General features: G+C 40.5%; 1 protein-coding gene across 12 annotated transcripts in view; it reads left to right on the top strand.

Annotated features, from left to right (window-relative positions):
• Nucleotides 1-21,261, top strand: part of LOC147180940 (receptor-type tyrosine-protein phosphatase F-like) — a 255,476-nt gene that overhangs the window by 151,765 nt on the left and 82,450 nt on the right. For 6 of the 12 annotated variants that reach the window (XM_086074986.1, XM_086075043.1, XM_086075012.1 and 3 more), the window contains exons 5-9: nucleotides 1,750-1,938; nucleotides 3,259-3,276; nucleotides 8,853-8,963; nucleotides 19,239-19,508; nucleotides 20,623-21,204. In XM_086074986.1, coding sequence (XP_085931112.1) covers nucleotides 1,750-1,938; nucleotides 3,259-3,276; nucleotides 8,853-8,963; nucleotides 19,239-19,508; nucleotides 20,623-21,204 — 1,170 coding nt within the window. The remainder of the gene's footprint in view (nucleotides 1-1,749; nucleotides 1,939-3,258; nucleotides 3,277-8,852; nucleotides 8,964-19,238; nucleotides 19,509-20,622; nucleotides 21,205-21,261) is intronic. The other 6 variants (XM_086075071.1, XM_086075061.1, XM_086075052.1 and 3 more) reach the window with 1 other exon arrangement.

The raw sequence follows: 21,261 nt of genomic DNA, 5'->3' as shown, positions 1-21,261 counted from the left end.
ACAACACAGTGACTAAGGGAACGTCACATGACCAAACCCAGAAAACAGGTGAGCTGCCCCCTGAGATGGATAAAAACAGGTGGATTTTTTGGCTTAATTCATATTCCACAAATGCAATACCAAAATACCATGCTTCGACTAATTGGGCACATTGTCAAAAAAATGTTTGACTTGACTTCCTTCCCCTTAGTTCTAAAATCATAGCAATCGATCCTCCAGTCACTTCAAATTCAAACCACCATCTTGCACAGTTAAATAAACATAACTCAAAATAATCCACAAAGTCAATGCCTAAAAAGGACGCAAACTCACATGCAACTAAGGACAACCGAGACTAGGCGTGGGCAAACTCTGTCCTCGAGGGCTGTAGTCCTGCAGGTTTGGGAGGTTTCCCAACACAAGCTGATTCCAATCAACAGAATTGTTATCAGGTTCATGCAGAGCTTGCTGATGAGCTGATCATATATCAGCTGTGATGGAGAAGGGAAACATCCAAAACCTGAAGGACTTTGACCCTCGAGGACAGAGTGTGCCCACCCCTGACCTAGACATATGAATGTGATCACTCCATCTCGCAATCATCCCAGTGTCTATTATTGCTCCCTTGCAGGGTGGAAATTCACACAATGAGTGTAAATGGAACAAATCCAAATAATCGACCAAGTTTATTCCCAAGGCAATCCACATGGACACATGAGAGTGGGCACTGTCATAGACATAATCATGAATGTGATCCTCCCCGCCCCCTTGATGAAAGCCACAACATTTCATAATAGAAATAAACAGGTGTCAAAATTATCCATTTTGTCAAAGCCAAAATACGTTCACTCACACTCAGTTAATTATGTCTGGCATCCAATCTGACATTGATGCGTCATAAAATCAATGTGATCTCTCCTCCTGTCCGTTAATGAACATCACCACCTTGTACAATGGAAATGAACAAACCGACTCAGAAATAATCCATAAAGTCAAACACTCAAGGAGAACACACTCAGTTTAAAGTGAGCACCAGCTAGATGTATTATATAATTGATGCAATCGTTCCTCCTGCCAGTTATGATGTAACATCCACATTGCACAATAGAAATAAACACAAGGGGTTAAAATAATCCACAAAGTCAAAGACAAGGTACATTCACTCGCACACAACATCCAGTCTGGATGTATCATAAAATCCAATGTCATCACTCCTCCTGCCGGTCAATGAAAACTGCCACCATGCACAACAGAAATGAACTGGATTCAAAATAATCCACAAAGAGTAGGAGGCAGGGGCACATGTGAATGGACACATCCACTATTTGTTTTTTCTTCCAGTTATTCATTATGACTAAAATAAGAAAAGGTCAGAAAATCAAAATCAAAACATACTCCAAAATTTGGAGTCCAAATCATTCACAAAGTATACATGTCATTGCTCACATACCGGCAAATGTGATCACACCTCCTGCCACATATTCAACCACCATACGCAGTCAAAATAAACAAAACAACTCGACATAATCCACAAATTCCAGAAAGTTGGTGGTGTATTCTGAAGTGATGCTTTTGTGGTCGTTTCTATGGCAATGTTGCTTTTTTGTATTCTGAAGACCTCTTCATTCTGTACTGAATGCCGCCTATGTTGTTGCGAGCCGGCATCCTTGAAGCTCTCAAAGCCGTTGAGAGGGCTCTCAACATAAACTTTTTTTTCCTCCTTCTGACTGGCTTCCCTAACAAAAATGCCTCTCGTATGTTCATCTGCAGAGAACCAAATCCCGCATGGCTTCCCCACCATCGACATGGGCCCCCAGCTGAAAGTGGTGGAGCGGACCAGGACCGCCACCATGTTGTGCGCCGCCAGCGGAAACCCTGACCCGGAGATCACCTGGTTCAAGGACATGCTGCCTGTGGATATCAGCAGCAGCAACGGTCGCATCAGACAGCTCCACTCAGGTATGCTTTAACATAATCTTAAAAAAATAATAATAATAATTTGTGTATTTATTGATCAAGCATGGGCAACTGGCAGCCCGCGGGTGCACCCCGAGTGTCCCCTCGATTCATTTTCAAATCTGTTTTGATGTTTGTTTGGGTTTGGGGGTGGGGGTGGGGGGGTATTATAAACATGTTTCCTCCAATATAGTGTACCCCCACGTTCTGTATTATTTTTGGTGTACTGTATTTATTGAACTGGAAGATAAAATTGTTCAAGCTCTTCGCTGTTGAAGGCTGGATCTTTTGTACATGCATTGTACATGAAATATATTAAGATATTGTTATATGCATTGGTTCAATTAAAAAGCACACATATGCACATATTTTTTCCATATTCAAAATAGCATTTTTGTCATACATCTGGTTAGGAAGTGTGTGGTCCTATGCGCTCGAACCCTTAGCCTTGCAATTTACCAAATGATGTGTCTCGGTAGTGAGTGTATAGTGTTTATTTAACCAATTCCAGACATGGTAACTCTCGTAGCTGATTGACAGTTTTTGCGGTTTTGAAAATATGACTTTTTAATACAGTACACCTTGAAAATAATAACCATCCCATGCCTGTAGTTAGTGGGGGAGTTAACTAAATAATAAACGTTGTACTATTGTTCAAAAAGAGCAAAGTAAAATTGGCACAACAAATAAATACAAGATGCTGACATTGTGCACCAACCACATAGAGGCAAAGTGTACGTGAGATCTATGAAGAAATAAAGTGTTTAAAAACAATCAAGTAGTTTTCACATATAAAGGCACTAACATGCTAACAGAAGCCAAGGTTAAAAACGATTGTCATATCATATGTTACTCCATTTATTCTTGCAAGAAAACTTTTAATTGGTTTTCTTTCACTAGTGAGACAGTGAGCGGGTGGGTGCCTGGAAACAAGCTGATATGCCCTCGGACTAACGGCTCATTTTATCCACCCCCCTTTCCATTACTACGACCCACAATTTTTCAGACATCTGCTGACGCATCAGGATTTACTGCTAGCCACACGTCTAGATGTATAACAAAAAAAGAAACACAAAGACAAGTGATGCGTGAGCTTCGTGGCTGTTTATTAACAGAATGTATTGTCTGGAAGCTACGTGTTCCGCTGCACACAACACGGTGTGCTTTATCACGTTGCTTCTAATCTGTATATCCCTTATCTGCGGCCTGCCAGAAAGCCATGTGTTTTATTTGTTTTTTCTTTTCTTCTCTCCTACTGATGATTAAGTGGATTACTAACTAAATCTCTCAACCCCTGTTTGCCTCAAAATGACTCCCACCTAGGTGGTACTCCAATTAGAGGTAAGGATGATGATTTTAAAATAAAACCAAAACAAATGTGTACCATTACATCTCATGCAAACAGACCCTTTGCATCAGCCACCCCACCCTACCCAACGTCACCACCACTCCAGGTTCATCGCCTCTTTCACTTTTCCCCTTTGTCTGGCGAGCACATGGTCTGTCCGCGGTGGTTGCGCCTTAACACACAATGTTCACCAGCCTTGTCTTTTAAATGTTCCAAGGTGTTACCTTATACGCGTGTCCTCGAAAATACAACTGAGCACAATCCCGTGTATACCAAGGTTGCTTCTTTTCTTCTTCCTTTCTTTTCCTTTCTTCTTCTTCTTCTTCTTTTTCTTGATAGGGTTTTTACTCAATGTAAAGTAGCTTTTCTCAAGCACTCTTTTATTTATGGTTTTAACCACAAGGGCCAGATCAAGAGGGAAAGCCGGGTTTTAAACTTTGTTTTGAGCCAGGCCAAGATGGGTGGGTGTGTGGTTGTCCCGAAAAAGTAAAGTTGACGATGGGGCAGAAGTCGATCCCACGGTTCTGTGTTAAAAGTTGATAAAGTCCAGACTCTTTATTGATTTTAGTTTTTACAAGAGAGCAGGAGATTTGGATAAGTTTTGTGAGATGTGGACTGTTAACGGGGCACTGTGCGACGTGAATGAGGAGGCGCTATGTTTTAGTGATGTTTTGATGTAAAAGAGTTTTTATTTTTTTATCTATTTATTTAATTGCTCTTGCCGAGCTGTGTGTTAGGAAAATAATGTAAATAAGAGCGGCAAATAAATGTATTTTTTCAAAATCAAAAAATCTTTTTCTTCTTATTTTGTCCCCAGCTATATCGCAGTTCACTTTTTTAGACCTTTTCCCATTTTTAAAAAAGTAGCTAAAGTGCAGTGTGCCAATTGCAAAGTACATCTTACTAATGTTACACAACTCCACATACAGTATACAGTAAAGTAAACATTTTCTTATTTAATATAGCCTATCTCCAATAGTTATAAACACATTGTAATCCCTCAACAGGTGGTTAGGATGGAGGGAGGATAGACACAGCCACTGATGCAATTTCAATTGTTTATTGAATAAGCGATACCAAAATACAAAAAACACAAGCACAATTATTTTCACATTGGGACACGCATCTTCTTATTGTTGCAAATAAGCAACCCATTTAATAGAAGTTAAGAACAATATAAAAAAAATACATTTGCAGCAAACAGTTACATTTTTAAACAGCGTTTCCAATGAGTTTGTCATACTGTCAAAAGCATATTGCGAGCTATGAGGTTTGCTAACCAAAGAGTAGCAGAGTAGCTAGTGAGTAACATTTCATTACACTTGCCATATTGAGTATGTTCTATGTGGGAACTTGGTAGACCTCAGTATTGTGCTGAAAATATCAGAATACAAATGCATATATATATATTAAAAAAAAAATATATATATATATATATTTTTTTTTTTTTTTTTTGGGTGGGTCATGGACAGCTAGTGTTATATATATATATATATACTAGCTGTCCATGACCCACCCAAAATGGGTCCGTGACCCACTTTTGGGTCCCAACCCACCAGTTGAGAACCATTGTTCTTCAACTGACACCATCACTCAACACAGTTTCTAATGGTTTAGCCAGTTATTGTAACAGCCAGCCAACTTGCCAGGCACGATTTTCAAAGGCACACATACGACCTAGAAGGCATTAAACTTGGGCGATGTTGCCACAAACGTTGATTTTGAGCCCACCACGTCTCGACCTTGTGACATTGGGGCGAAGTGGTGAGGAGTTGCATTTTAAAATGAAGGTCGGTTCACTACATGTCTTGAAATGTAAATTGACGCAGCATTAGCAAACACGCCATGCAGTGTGCCTCCCCACTGACGCACACCTTGCGAAGACTGTAGATGTAAACGCCAAGGTAAATACTATAAACTATTTGTCTCAGCACTGCTAATTTGATTCCTCCTTCTACAAAACAGCAAGTTGACCTTGCTGAAGATACACTTTAAAGCATGGGTTCTCAAACTTTTTTAGTCCAGGACTCCTTTACAGGAGAAGTATTTTTCCGAGGGCCTACCTGCAATAGGATTGTAGCTTCCTTTAACTCAAATTTTAAAAATTATATCTTCAATTTGATTCTGACTCGACCTAATTCCAGTTCAATCATATCTACAACAGTTATCTGAAATGTTCTTTTTAATGAGGCCATATGTCTCAAAATGCAGGTCTTCAAGGCCTGCAGGCCGACATGTTTTCGATGTTAACCTCTTCCAACACACTTCAAATGCTCAAATCAGCAGCGATCCTGATCAATGCAATCAGGTGGATTGGAGGAGGGAAACATCTAAAACATGCAGGACTAGTGAGTTTGAGATTCATGGATTAGGCAAAACTGAATTACAGATATTTTTACACATATCCAGTCTAGGTTTTAGGTTACAAGAGAGAGACTGGAATAGTCACAGAAAGACATGGAAGGGGACGTCCTTGGAAACATTTGTTACTTAAATTTATCAATCAAACATCTGTAGTGTTTATTTTATTTTTATTTTTTGCTTTCAATTTCTTGTGTGAAGTCCCCATATGTAGATTTTGTTTAAATGGCATGACATCATTTATTCCAAATCACTTGTTGGATCTCTAAAGTTGCACAGAGCCCAGTTTGAGAACCACTGCTCTTAAGTGTTCGAAATAACCAGACTGGAGGGTGGTGGGTGGGGGGTTTAAGTGTAGCAGGTCTGACAACTTAAGCGCCCTCGTTCCTGCAGGCGGCCTGCGCTATTTCCTCCCCAACGTGAGATTGACAGTTTGGTGACAGCGTCATTAGTATGCAGGTGCATGTCAGCACTGAGTCGCACGGCGGCAAGTTCGCCACCTCGGAATAGAGGATGCGCTGTCGTGAGATCTGAGCGCACCACTCCCTCGTACCCGAGATGTCTCACCTTGGTAGTCAGTTTGCCGGGTGGTGAGCCTTGTTTGTCGCATCCATCTCATGCTGCTTGACGTGGGGGAAAAAATAACTTGTATGTCGACACATCATCTTACGCCGACTGTTCTGTCTTTTTCCCAAGTGCGCGGCTGGCTGGCTGACTTTCACGTTAGTTCCGTGCTGTTTGGGAGATGTCATATTTGTTCTTGTCACAAACACGTGTTCCACACCCTGGAAGTTTTTACATGTATGTTGTCAGTCATAAGAGTTTGCTGTTGTTTGTCAAACTGCCTTTTGGGAGGACTCCATAATCCCTTTCACGCTGCCTTTTCAGAGGCGTAACAGTCGAGCTGGCGTTTCTTCGCACATGCCTTTTAGGTGACGGTGACAAATGCTTTCCACGCAAATGGGTGTGAGCACTGAGTCTCAGGTTTTAAACTTCACACATATCTTTACGCATTGGTTAATTTGGACACACTGATACGTAGAGGTGTTGAAACGGGGTCAATTGAAATTTGACAAATTTGCATATTCGCAAAAGAGGAACGGCATAAGTCGCATGTCCGTTTTGCGCATTTTCACAAAATTTGCATAAAAATTTTGAAACATTTGGATGAAAACCTGACTAGTGTCTGCAGCATGAAATAAATATGAGCAGAGCGTTTTTAATTATTGTTTAACATAAAATTGTATTTATGTATTTATTTTGTATTTATTTCCAAATGTATTTATTTATTTATTTATTTTGAATCTCTTTTTTTTTTTGTACTTTTTTAAAATTATTATTTGTATTATTTCCATTATTTATTTTTTAGCTTAAAAATTTTAATTCTATTTTTTAATTGTTTTTATTTTCACTTTTATTAATTAATTAATTAATTTCTCGCAATAGCATTTAGATGTGTGGCATGTCAGTATTAGGACATCAACAAAGGCTTTCAACGCAAAGGGAATGTGGGCAGTGACTCTCGGGTGTTAGATGTAACAGTGCTCGCAATTTCCTGCTATGCCATTTACTCGTTCTACTTCTGTTATTTATGCGTTCATGTTATAAGAAGGCTACGTCAGCAGGGTGTTAAAACACGATGATGGCTATACCCTGACACGTTCTACAAGAGAAAAATTTGATACAGGTCAACGCGATTGTTCGAAACAACCACCATTGTTTTCCACACAAAGCGGACATGGGCGTGAGTCATATGTTAAACTTCGCATGCTGGTTGTGACTATCCACCATACCCTTTGCACTTTCCACCTCTGTTACGCCTCTGATGCTACAGCAGACAGCAGCAAATTTGCGGCTCGACTACACCCGCCTCATTACGTATTGGTTGGTACCTTACACACAGGACAGCGACCCAGGAAAAGCTGGGTTATATGTCCAGTGTGAAAGGATCTCATGATTGTACTGTATTTACATGGTGTGTCCGAATGACCGCAGCATGTCTCTTAGGCTTTGGTGCTTTAAATAATAATAAAACAATTCTCAGAGCTACTGGCAAAAGCTATAACCGAAGCCATCTGGTAATGTCACATGGTCAACAAAAAAAAGACCATTAAATATGGTAGACCTGCAGGGAAGAACATTAAACACACACACATGTAGCTTGAATATGGCTTCATCAACTGTGATGCTAGTCAGTGTAATAAATTAATGAATGGATTTTGGAGTCACCAATTTAGGCATCATGTGATGGATCTTTTTGACTGAATTTTCTAGGGGGCAAGAGAGAGAATACATGTGTCCTTGTTATTGTTGATTCATTTAAAAATAACGGATATTTAAGAAATTTTTTCTCCGAATTTTGGCAGTTTGACACAACATAAACATTTTGTTTTGTGTGTGTGTTTCTGGTTAAAAAATAATACTGTAACTAACGTTAATTACAAATTAAAAAATGTTTGTCCTTTGGAAATGTTGGTAGTTTCTCTAAAAATAAATTCATTATTATTGCAGTATTTATTATTTTTTCTCAAAACAGAATAAAAACTACTGCTCATGTTTCTGATAAAAATAGAGATGGCTTTCAATTTAAACTTTAAATCATTTGTTTTAGCCAAAAGGTGTCAAGAAAACCAATTTTACTGTTTAAAAAAAATTATAATATAAAAAAATAGAAAAACAAATCAAAACAATGTTACTGTTTTTAATAAAAACACAAGTTTAACATTAGCTTTTTAAATCTTTCCTGTCGTCTGAAGAGCGAATATCTCTCCATTTTTATTTGGAAATACGTCATTTTTGTTGTACAGTGACAAATTGCTTTTGCTACCACTAGCAACAGCAGTCCTGCTCTTGTAGTGAGTCAGCTGTGCCTGTGCAGGTTGCAGCCAAGTAGTTCAACTCCTTATCAATTCCCCACACTTGAAATTATACACAAGAGTTGAGTAATCGACTAGCACGCCCACCCTAGTTTGTTTGCTTCTTTCAATAAATTAATTAAAGTATTATGGATGCGAACATCAACAAAAGACAGCCCTGAGAGACGCATGCATACAGTACCTGATGCTGAATTTAATTTGGTTGTTTTATTACCGCCATTGGGCAAACGCAAATTATTAAATCACTTTTTGTCCGACTCTGTTGTTGCTGAGCTTTTATGCCGTGTTACATTTGCGGCTCAATTCTTCCATCCTTCCCTTCCACCCCGCAGGAGCTCTTCAAATTGAGAACAGCGAGGAGTCCGACCAGGGCAAATACGAATGCATCGCCACCAACAGCGCCGGCACCCGTTACTCGGCTCCCGCCAACCTCTACGTACGAGGTAAAGTCAACCCTCCGCCTCCAACTCACTTTTCATCTATCTTGGTGTCTAACCTGACTATATTTATACCTCGATTTCTACCTTTGTGGTTGGTTCATTCATTTCTATCAACTAACCTCCGCCTCCAGGTGCGACAGCAACCTCCATGCAAACAGCTGCATTCAAAACTGAATTTCCACACAGAAAGAACACGCCAAGGCCCTGTCTCAAATTTCCTATTTTGACTGCATTGCGAGGCTCTCCGAGAAAGATTGGCGGGTTTTTGTTTTGGTGCCTCCGTGGGCGGACTAATGCAGGGCAAGCTAATGGCAACCCTGCAGCCCTGCTGCGGTAGGAGGGGGAAAAAAAAGACAACAAAGCCTCTGGAAAGACAAGGTGATGAAGTAGAGGGAGTAGTGCGCAGGTCAGCCCTAATGGAAAACACCAGCATTTCTGATGTACATGAAACGGCATAGCAGCTCCAGTTGTTAGTATGCAGCGAGAGAGGGATGAAGGGAAAGTGTGAGGCCAAAGAAGACACGCACGCGTTTTAACATTTCACAACTTTGTACCAAGCAAATATAGAAGTTGCCTCCAGTACATGTATTCCCGCTGTTCTAGTTGCAAATGAGCAACCTACGCCGTAAAAAGAAAAAGAAAAAAAAAGTGCACCCTTTGGAGTTCAATTCATCCAGCATCCAAGGGTTGACTCTGGAGGGGGGTGTTTTGTGTTTTCCTTGGCTTTTTATGACTCTAGGGGTGTAATGGAGCGCCACAAATCACACAATTGATGATATTTAGAAAAGAAAAAAAAACTGCAAAATACTACAATAAATTCACCTATCAAGGAAGGATTATCAAATAAACATTTGTGTATACAGTTTAAAAACACACATTTAATACTACCGAACAGTAAATGTCTTCTTGATGAAATGTATGTTATTGTGCTAATACCTTAAGTCCTGTAGTGGAAATATGAACGCAAATTACTGCACGTCTACCACTTTTAGAAGTTAGCATTCTTTTTTTGTTCATTGAACCTGTTTTGTAAAACTCAGCAAGTTTTGACCAGGTCCTTATGATTTGTTCTCCAGCTATTTTCAGATTCTTAAATAGTTTTCAAATACAGAAAATTTACAATTTGTTTTTATTTTTTTTATTTTAAAACTGAATTTTAATCATTTTTACTGTATTTTTTTAAATAATTTTTAAGTATTTATTATTATTTTTGGGACATAATAAGTTTTCCGGCCGACAGTGACAAAAAAAAGACTTTTGTTTTTATCTCTTAACTGTACTCATATTTTTTTTATACAGGCTGTGATTCATTTCATCGTTAGAATATGCAACAGGACAATAAAAAAAAAAACGGAAAATGTGAATGTGGGCCGGACTTTTAACACCTTCACAAGTAGAGCTGTCAAAATGAATCGACAAGTAATTGATTATGAAATGAATCGACAACTAATTTAATAATCGAGTAGTCCTTTGGAGCCATTTTTTTATTTAAAGTTGTCCAAATCTTCTGATTTCAGCATATCAACAGTAATTGTTCACTGATTTATGTAGTCCTTCATGAAAGAAGACTGAGTATCTTCTGTGTTTAATCTAAATAAGACATTTGCAAACATTTGTTTTTATTTTGGAAAACAATGACCGAACCGGTAACATAGTACAACATCAAGCCCTCTATTTTTATCACTATATAAATACAAAGTATGAAATAAACACCAATCACCGGTTAATAAACACTAATCAAGGGGGGGAAGTGTTTGTTATACACTTAAATGTAAAATTTAAATTAATCAGATTAGTCCAGTAATCAATCAAAAGAATAATCGAGTCTAAAAATATTCCATAGTGACAGCACTAAACAGGACAATTAAGAAAAAAAAACGTGAATGTGGGCCTGACTTTTGACACCTTCACGAGTGAGGCCAATTTAGGAAAGTGATTTGTTGCGTCAGTATTCAACTTGCTAACATGCATACATCAAGTTAGGAACGTTAAGATTTTACTTAAAAACGTTGTCTGTACAATTAATAAAGTAAAGGCATCAAGAGTTTTAAATGGCATGTAAGAAAAGTGAAACTGCACCAACAAAATATCTGCCTAGTGAGGGACATTATCTTTTCAAGGGCAACAGCGCCATCAAAATTGCTAAATGGAACACGGCAAGCTCCGACAGGTTTTGCTCTTAAATCTTAACTCAAATGTGGGGGAAGGCTACGAATGGGGAGCGCTAAGAAGGGGATGTCGGTCTCGTCTATTAATCAACTGTCACAGGTGCAGACTCGGCCTTTGCCTCCTCTCGGAGGTAATTACAGTGATTTTGTGGCGTGGCGCCAGCATAGCCCACCCTTCTGGCTCCAGTGGGTCTCTAACACCACCCAGGTAGCTGTCAACCCCCTTTTTACCTCCACCTGCCTCGCCCCACACAAATGTACAGATAGAAATCAAACGGAGCGTAACCATTTAAAAAGTGTAGTTGTCTGTGATGCCAAAAAAGGGCTTGTTTTCGCTCCGTCTTTGTTTCCGCGGCGATGGCGAGCGTCAAACCACTCGGGGCTCTGCTGTCGGTGTGCTTTGATTGGGTCCAAACATGAGCGACGACACCAGCCTCATCTGTACTTTGTGTCGTTTCATCTAGCGCACCAAAGGGGAGATTTAGAGGATTAGCGTATCTAGCCTCCAAACTGTAAACATTACTAGCTTTTGGATGTAAAATGGAGTGTTTGTAGAGTTAAAAAGTCTAGCAACAGACAGTATCTCAGCAGCGGTAGAGCTGGAATGTGCCAGATATAAAAACTTTTTTCCCCTATAGAAAATAATGGCGACAATCAATCCCTTCCTAATCATTTTAGAATTGATTATTCCATGGATCAGTCGGATACAATTTCATTTTGCGTCTAAGTGCAGGACTCCATGCTACCATGCTAATTTTGTTAGCAACCAAAAATCTTCAGTACAATTTAATTAAATTTAATTACAATTTTTTATTTTGGTCGCACATACTCGACAAGATGAAAAATTGCCACCATTTAGGGGCAGTCTGGAGCCCTGAAGTATGTTCTAAAACTATGACTTGCCCGATTAAGCAATATAACACCAGATAATTTGATGTTGTACTCATCAACCTTTTTAGAAACGATTCAGTTGCTGGTTCAATCATTGTTTTCCAAAGTAAAAGCAGATGTTTTCAAATGCCTTCTTTTGATTAAAAACAAAAGATGATAAGTCTGCTTTCATGTAGGACTACAGAAATTAGAGATTACTGTAGAGAAGTTGAAATCAGAGGATTTAGACAATTTAAAGTTATAGTAAACAATTGCTCTAAACGTTGACTTGGATATTAAAATAGTTGTCGGTTAATTTGATAACCGAATTAAAAGCCAATGAAAAAGCAAAACACACTTAAAAAACTCTTCAACTGAATGTCGATATTTTAGGTGATTGAGTTTAGAATTTTAATCTTAATTCTAATCAATATTAATAGCAATTTATTGCAGGTAGCATTTGACTCACGAGGCACTTTTACAGATACAGTAATAGGTATGAAATTGTGCTCCCTTTTTTTTTCAAATTTAAGGCTTAAGGTTATCAAATATCAGTACCGCAGCGACTTGCCCTTGTGTCAGGTTTGTGAAATGTTGCTGCATGTTTTGAAGGGGGAAAAGTAGCACCATCTGGTGGAGTCTTCAAATTTTTAAATCTTATACATTATAGTATATAGGGCTGCACAATATATTGAAAAAATATCAATATTGGCTCATGCAATACACATATTGCAAAGACATGCAATAAGTTTCATATGGAACAGTCAGCCGCTAACTAAAATGTGCACCGCCATCTAATAGTTGAACATTATCGAGAGGTAATTACAATTAACTAACAATGTATTGAGTTTGCTTATGTTGCTGCATGAACATTTTTTAATTCTTTCATTAGATAATAAAAATGTCATTTCTTTCCGTACATGTTAAATATTGCAATAATATCGATATATTTATATTTAGCATTTATATCACATATCGCATGATTTTCCAATATCATGCAGCCCTAATTACATGAATTGTGACAGACATTTATCATTTTAGTAATGAGGCACCTTTGCAGAAAATGGGTTGTGAAATTTTGCTGCATGCTTTGAATGGGGGGGAAAGTAGTCCCACTTGGTGGAATTAAATTAATAAAAAGCTTTACATGCACACCCTTATCCAGCGTCGTCCAACATCAAGTTGCAAGGCATCATCTCAGAACACATAAATGGTGTGAAATGTTGATGCATGCTTTGAAAAGGGTAAAGTAGTGACATCTGCTTCATGTTAAGGTAGCCTAAATCTCTTTTTGTGTAACTTTGCTTATTTAGGCTCAATTTTAGGAACAAACAATCATAAATGATCCACCTCTGTTTATTCATCCCAGGCAAAATGGCTTGAAAGTAAAATAAAATCAAATAAAATAAAGGAATGGCACAAAAAAATCTCTCTTGGACGTCTACACGTTTTCGCTCAGCATCACTCGACAAACATAACCTTATCCTGTTCCCGCAGTGCAGCCGCCACCCCTTGTCTTGACATTTTATAGCTGCTGCGGAATGATGTCTTCATGTTTCAGCATGAGGGCGGCGGGGGTCTTGTTTTTTCTCCCTGTCCTTGCACACCTCTGTCCATTACGAGCCTTCCGTAGGTGTTGCAGATGCGGACTGGAAAAGGGAGGACTTGAACAGCGTGGGCGGAATGGCGAGCGTCCTCATTTATCAAGCGCTTTGTTCGGCGCGGAATAGCTCCTGTCTGCAGCTGGCCCTTTTCATATATCCATGTGACATGTCCATACGTCACATGGATAAAGTGCCGCACTCTCGCTTTGTATTTCTTTTGACTGAAATGTCTTCAATATGTCGGGAAGGTTCAGCATTTTTATATGTTTATTTGAAAAGGTGAGACCCTGAAAAACATTCCGACTGCTTCAAATGGTTAGCCGTTGCAATGAATGATATGAAAATACAACCAAGGAAATTAATTAAATTAAAGATGTTAGTTACAAGTATCTCAAGTAAAAAAGGATCATAATGACTGAAACTTCACCCCGGAACTAGAAACCACAGCATCTAAAGGTTTCTTGTATTTTAACCCATTTGCTCCCCAAAACGTATAAAAACGTTCTATTTTAAATAGTCCCATGGTCGCAAAAACTTTTTTATAAGTTTTTTTGTGTTTGTACGCGAGAGCAAACAAAAGGCTTTGATGCAGCCTCTGACCTGAAGAGGTCGCTTAAAGCAATGGTAGTTATTACAAAAAACGACCAGCAAGTGACAGCAGGGTGTAAGAGATCAACAAGGGCCACATTGCAAAAAGCTCTTTTCCCCAGTGTTTTCAACAGGTTTGTAAATAATGATGAAACTTAGCTATATTCTAATGCTAATTGCTGCAAAACGGAAACAGACACACATACTTTTTTTTTTCCTGATGAAAGATACTCTAATCTTTCTTTTGGTAGTTCCATGTTTTTATAGCAATGGAGCACAATGTTCTGTGGGCCTTGCAAAATCAGTCCAAATCCAGTAAAGCAGCCTGGAGCGAAGGGGGTTACTTCAGTGAAAACGGCTGGGAGTGAATAAGTTAAGTGAAAATGCAGCTTCCTGGATCTGTACCTCCTGTGCGTGCCTGAATTCTTGCATTATTCAAAACCAAACACGCCATACAGGGAGAGGTCATAAAAGCTGAGCCATTTTTCTCACCTCTGTACATTAGCATCTGTGCCGTGTTACTTGTTCTACATAACACTGTTGTCTTTCACCTGTGTGTTGTCTTGCTCTCCACTCTTCATTTCCATTGCTCACCTACATCCAAATCACTTCATCCGTGCACAGATCAACGCGAAGGTTGGTTAACTTTGACTTTTACACCCCACCCCACCTGCCCACCTTTTTAATTTGACACAGACAAACCCCAGAAATTCATTTCCCACAATTGGGAATCTCCCATCACTTAATTTCCTTGTTTTTGTATGATCTTCCTCTCCTTGCATGCTGTCCAATGTCTCCCTTACAAAACAGCTTCTGTCAACGTTGCCAAAACACACAAGTCGCTCTTGTGCAGTTTGCTAAAGGCGTTATTAGATCTGTGTTGTATTGTTCTTCCTTAGCAGTCAATATACCTTCCATTCCTGTCTTGTTAGCTCATCAGGTGTGATGGATTGTATCTGTGTTCCACAAACTGGTTGGTCAGGTGTTCTGGCAGTAACACTGAACAACAGCAAAGTCACCCAGTCCCATTGACATCCTTGTTTCTTGCTCCCTAAAAACATATTTAAACATCCAAGAGTTGGCAAATGATTCAATAGTGAGGCACTGCCAACCCAGCCAGCTTTTAAGAATGAACTGGCATCACGCTGACAGTCGCGCTGATCGGCCGTCATCATGCGTGCAATCATCGGGGAACTTTGCTGACGCTGCCGGTTTGCACGTCCCGATGGATTGGATTGACTGAACACATTCTGCAATCCTGAGGCGCTTTAAAAAGGCCGTTAAATTTATAGATACCCAGGTCTGAGTGGAGACGGGGGCTTTATTTTGTGGTTTTGATAGTCCCGTCGCCCGTCTAAGCGAGCGGCTCTCGTCTGCGTTAGAGACTAGGCGGGGGAATCGATAACAATTACCTGCCCTCCAGTCGTTTAGTTCCGCAGCACCTCTCCAAACTTAACCGCACGCCATGAATTATTCACAGAATTAAGTGTTCAAAATATGTAGGGCCCATTGACTGTCTCCTCTTAGCGCTGTTAAGTCTGCGCTATCATGACAGAATAACAGACACTTTGAGCGTAATGGTCTTGCATTAGGCCCACTTCTCTGCAGGCCTTTTTCGCCAGTGCGTGTTGTGCAAACTCTCTTTGCGTTCAGTGAATGGGAGTGACACCAGTGGTCACAGGGCTTCCAGTAGTCAAGAACTGGCTCCTCATATATTAGTCATCCCGCAAATCACTTGTCCAGGCGTTGAGATGCGAAAATCGGACCGAGGCGCTCCTTCATCTTCCTCCTCCTCCCTCCCAGCGTACTTGTGAATCTTTCCCCCTATCTTTCCGCAGCTCTCATGCATGCCTTGCTTGAGAATGTCATCCTTGTCCTGTTCCCTGTTTCCAATTCTTGCATGTCCAAATCAGCTTCATACCCCTCCCCCCAAAAAAGTATTTTAAGCCTTTACCAACCCCCTTGGTTTTTTTGTTTGTTTGTTTTTGTTTCTGAATTTGTTGTTTTTGTAAACTGACTCTCTTTTGTCTTTTTCCAAGAAAGGCATACACGCCAACGGATTAGTTACAGTTATTGTTATTGTTAGGGGTTATGGTGTGCCATTTGGGTTAGGTTTAGGTTAATTATGTAAATTAGGTTTGAGGTTATGGGTAAATGTTGGGATTAATTTATTACAAGTGTAAAGGATGTTGTTAGCATCATAATCTATGAGGAAGGGTTAGATATTGGTTGTAGTTGGTTGGATATTGGTTAGGGGTTTGCATGAACGGGCAGGGTTGGGATTAGGGGTTTTGTTATACCTTGTGAGTAAGGGTTGGGTATGGTGCAGCCAGCGGGTTAAGGAGGCGGTTTGGGGTTAAAATTGTCATTATAGGTAAACGTTTTAAATTAGGGTATCCTTTAAATCAGGGGTTTCAAATGAATGGCCTGCGGGTTGGATCAGGCCTTCTAAGAGGTTTTATCTAGTCCGCGAAATGCTTTTTGTAAAGTAAAAACATGAATAATGCCAGACCAATTAATCAGCCAGCCAAATCAAAAGATATAAATTCGTAATTTCACAAGCAATCCTCAGATGAGCAATGCAATTTGTACACGGGATTGTCCTGGATGTCATTATTTTGCACACAACGTAAGGTTATGGTTTGTTAAAAATAAAAAAAATAAAAAAAACATAGACCAACATAAATCAAACATAAACATGCTAAATACGACATACATTCAACTACTGGTAACGCGTATGACAAGGATAACTTGATTAACTGCGCCACTTAATGCATTCTGGGAACAATATATATTTAGTTTGACACCCCTGCTTTAGATAGTGTAACTGTTATTGTTGGAGGTTAACCCAAAGGGTAGCACAATACAACATGCTCCCCACAAATGTGGGCCTTGATTGAAAATACAAACATATTTGTTGAAGACCATGTTGTGGAAAAAAAGAGAAAATGCCAATACAAGTCTTGGGATCAAAGCTGCATTTTAGGCGATAACATTTTGCCACAGGTAATAATCACCAAAAATTCAAATGAAAGTATAGCAAATGGTCGGAACAAGCCGCCTTTACCTGACTAGAATCTCCAAAGGTGCTTTTGTATTATTCAATTCCACCTGATAATGAAAGGAATAGCAAGCACGCTTGGTAATGATGTTCCAGTTGGAATTAGGTCTGGTGGGGAGGGGTGGGTGATAGGTTGGGAAAAGGGAAGGTGGAGGAGGACTCGAATCTGAAAATTGTATTTTGATGGAGACTTGTGCAAAAAAGAGCCAAGCAATTACCGTCAAGGGCTTTTTTTCACAGAGAAAAACAGATGCTGCAATAGTGCGGGGGAGCGCAGCAGAGTGAAATCTGCAGGGATAGCTTAATGCCATCGGGTTTTGAATACATTCCACCTAGCAGTATCGGGATAGCTATAATGGCATCCCACTGGGGAGCTAAATGTTTGGCTTAGCTTCATTTTTCTCCATAATCAAAAGAAGTCACAGCTCCTCCTCCCAAGCATTCTCTTCATGCCGTGCTTCATGTTATCGATTATAAAGTTTGGGTTTCACTGTTGTGTCCGATGTTTACAAAAAGTTACCAGGAGTGTTGAAAATGGCAGGCTTCTCTTGTCTGTCGGCATTCAAACGCTGGAAACAAGTCATATGTAAATGCTGTCTGCCTGTTTATTCTGGGCCTGGCTTCTCAGAATGGCACATTGGAGCCTCCGCATCAGTGTTTGCCTTGTCCCTCGGCGACGTCAGCGGGCCTTCTCGTCTCCATGGGAACCCCTTTTTAATGTCAGCCCATCTGCATATCACCACTGCACAAAGAGCCAGCAAGCCAGCCAAAGTGAGCGGGGAGAGAGAAGGCAAGAGGGAGGAAGAATTACACAATCCCCTCACTGCAGGGTCTCTCAGTGATGCAACTCTAACCATCGTCCCTCGCAGAATTCCTTTTTTTTCTTTGCTTTTTTCCATTCCCTTTTGGTGGGGTTAGCCCCAAAATTGGCTTGGGAGCAGCCCAGAGCCTATTTTTTATTTTTTTTATTCAGCCCCCCGAAGCCAGTTTGCGTTAGCAACATAAAATTTAATAGGCATGCACATTTGGAATACACCACAAAAAAGTCTCAAAAAGCCTCAGAAAGACTGCCATTTTGGTTGGGTGTGTGGTAATTAGAAATGGACTTGACGTAGAGATTTTGTCAGATAGCTCCCAAATTCGAACCACGTACACAAAACAGATTGGACCTTTTTTATTTTCGCCAGTGCGTGTGGGCACAGCATGGCAGCAAAAGCTTGATGGCTTGCCATAAAGCAGGCTGATAATGGACATTTGATAGCAGTTTTGGCCATAAGCTCTCAAAATCTGACTCTATAGCACCCTGGAGAAAATTCACACTTGAAATGTCATAGGCATGCCAAAAACTATGCTCAAAAACACACAAAAAGTCTCTCTGACCTTTTGGGTCAAAGCAGCCATTTTAGGTTAATTGTTAGCATTTTTATGGTTCTTTTAAAAACTATTACTGTCCAGTAGCTACCAAATTTCAATCATATACACGTGGCAGATGATGTTAACTTGTAAAATATTTCAATTTTAGCTTTTATCAGCTGAGCATGACAGAGAAGACAACCCACAAATGAACCCATGTCCAAGACGACAGGCAGTCTGGCATTTGTTTCATAACAGACATTTTGTAGTCATTTTTTGACCATTTCTTAGGGTTATTGAAAAATAAACTTGTCCTAAAGATTTTGTCCAATTGCTACCAAATTTGAAGCAATTATACCACTGAAGGCAGATGAGCGACGCCAAATTGCAAGGACTTTGTCCTTTTATGATGTACTATATGTTTTCAAGTTTTGACTTTTTCTTACTCCTTTTCTGGTCGTCAATACAGTGTTGCAGTATATTTCTATTGTATTTTATTTTTTTATTTTTGTTGTACTGCATGTTGAAAACAATCTCGTTGACTTGCCAAATAAGAACAAACTCGAGGTCAAAGCATCATCGCACTTATAAAATCCTAACTATTTCCTTCCTTTGTCCCGTCCCTTCTCTTCAGTACGCAGAGTTCCGCCCAGGTTCTCCATCCCGCCCACCAACCAGGAAGTAATGCCGGGCGGCAGCGTCAACTTGACGTGCGTGGCGGTGGGCTCGCCCATGCCCTACGTCAAGTGGATGATGGGCTTGAAGGAGCTGACCCGCGAGGAGGAAATGCCCATGGGACGTAACGTGCTGGAGGTCACCAACATCCGCGAGTCGGGCAACTACACCTGCGTGGCCATGTCCTCGCTGGGCATGATCGAAGCCACGGCGCAGGTCACTGTCAAAGGTGAGAGTCTTACGAATGGGTCTGCTCACCATTGAAGCTTTCTCGACGGCAACTACGAGGTAGTGTGAGTGCAAGCAATCCTCACATGAGCAATACAGTTTGTACACAGAACTGACCTGGATGTCATTATTTTACACACAACCTTAAGTTACGGTTTGTTGAAAAAAAGATCAAATAAAAACATAGACCAACATAAATCAAAGAAAAATTTGCTGAATACGACACACATTCAACTGGTAACACAGACACATATGACATAGATTAACGTCCTATAACTTCATTAACTGCGCCACACAATGCATTCTGGGAACAATATATATGCATACAGTATAACATTCCCAAAACTCATATGGGCCAAGTGCTGCCGTGTTCCATTTGTGTTATTTTTTGGAACAATACATTTACAGTTGAGCCCCGCTATTTAGGGCTGGGCTGCATCTGTTTATAACTGACACAGTGAAACCAATTGTTTTTAATTGATATACCATGATTTTAGCGGTCCGGTCCACTTGGTAAAATAATATATAATTTCTTCCTTGTGGCCCCTGAGCTAACATGAGTTTGACACCCCTGGATTAGACCTTCCACAACTAGCAGAGAAAAGGCTCTATAGCCGTGTCTCAATTATTTGTGCATTCAATAAATAGTTAATCTGAGAATATGCAATATTCTGGTAGTCACTGTTAGTATAATATTTCAAGCATTAAAGGTAAAAAGACTAGTGAAAGTTCCCTCAGAACTTTTCAGTTGGTGCCATGACCCAGATAAGCAAGAAATAAAAAACACAAAAGAAAGGTGCACACCTGCTAGTACTTCTTTACGCTGTTGCTGCAGTGAGCCCAGAGTGTCCTCTTGGCTGCAGGGCTCGCTTTTCTCACTGCTTGTTAATCCACTGTTTTTGTTGCTTCATTCTCTTCTTTTTTCCCTTTATCTTTTACATTTGACACACTTGGCTGCAGTGTGGTAATTAAAATTTTTGAGTAATAAATTACAACAACAAACACAACCTTATTCTCACTGCCGTAGTCTAATCACGGATACGTTTCATATCTGAAGGCACCACTATACCTGTATTTGTACACAAACCGTTCTCCAATTCATTGTTTTTCTTTAGCCTTGCCAAAGCCACCCGTTTCTCTCATGGTGACCGAGAGAACAGCCACCAGCGTGACGCTGACATGGGACTCTGGCAACCCGGAACCCGTGTCCTACTATATGATCCAGTACCGGGCCAAGGCATCGGACAACGGCTTTCAGGAGGTGGAGGGCGTCGCCACCACGCGCTACAGTATCGGCGGCCTCAGCCCCTACTCGGAGTACGAGTTCCGCGTCATGGCAGTCAACAACATCGGCCGCGGTGCGCCCAGCGAGCCGGTGGCGACACGCACGGGCGAGCAAGCCCCGTCGTCGCCCCCGCTGCGTGTCCAAGCGCGCATGCTGAGCGCCACCACCATGCTGGTCCAGTGGGACCCGCCCGAGGAGCCCAACGGGCACATCCGGGGTTTCCGCATCTACTACAGCTCGGACCACACGGCGCCACTCAGCGCCTGGCACAAGCACAACACGGACGACAGCAGCCTGACCACCATCTCCGGGCTGACCCCCGACATCACCTACAGCCTTAGGGTGCTGGGCTTCACCTCCGTGGGAGATGGCCCGCCATCCGAGGTCCTTCAGGTCAAAACCCAGCAGGGAGGTGAGTGTCCAAACGCCCCCTGTTGGTCCGTCTTTGGCTACATTCTCTTTTAATCTC

The sequence above is a fragment of the Leptonotus elevatus genome, chromosome 1 (genome assembly GCF_054856555.1).
Source record: "Leptonotus elevatus isolate MCC_2025b chromosome 1, RoL_Lele_1.0, whole genome shotgun sequence".
NCBI classification, from domain to species: domain Eukaryota; kingdom Metazoa; phylum Chordata; class Actinopteri; order Syngnathiformes; family Syngnathidae; genus Leptonotus; species Leptonotus elevatus.
This window is presented reverse-complemented; position numbering and strand designations above follow the sequence as displayed.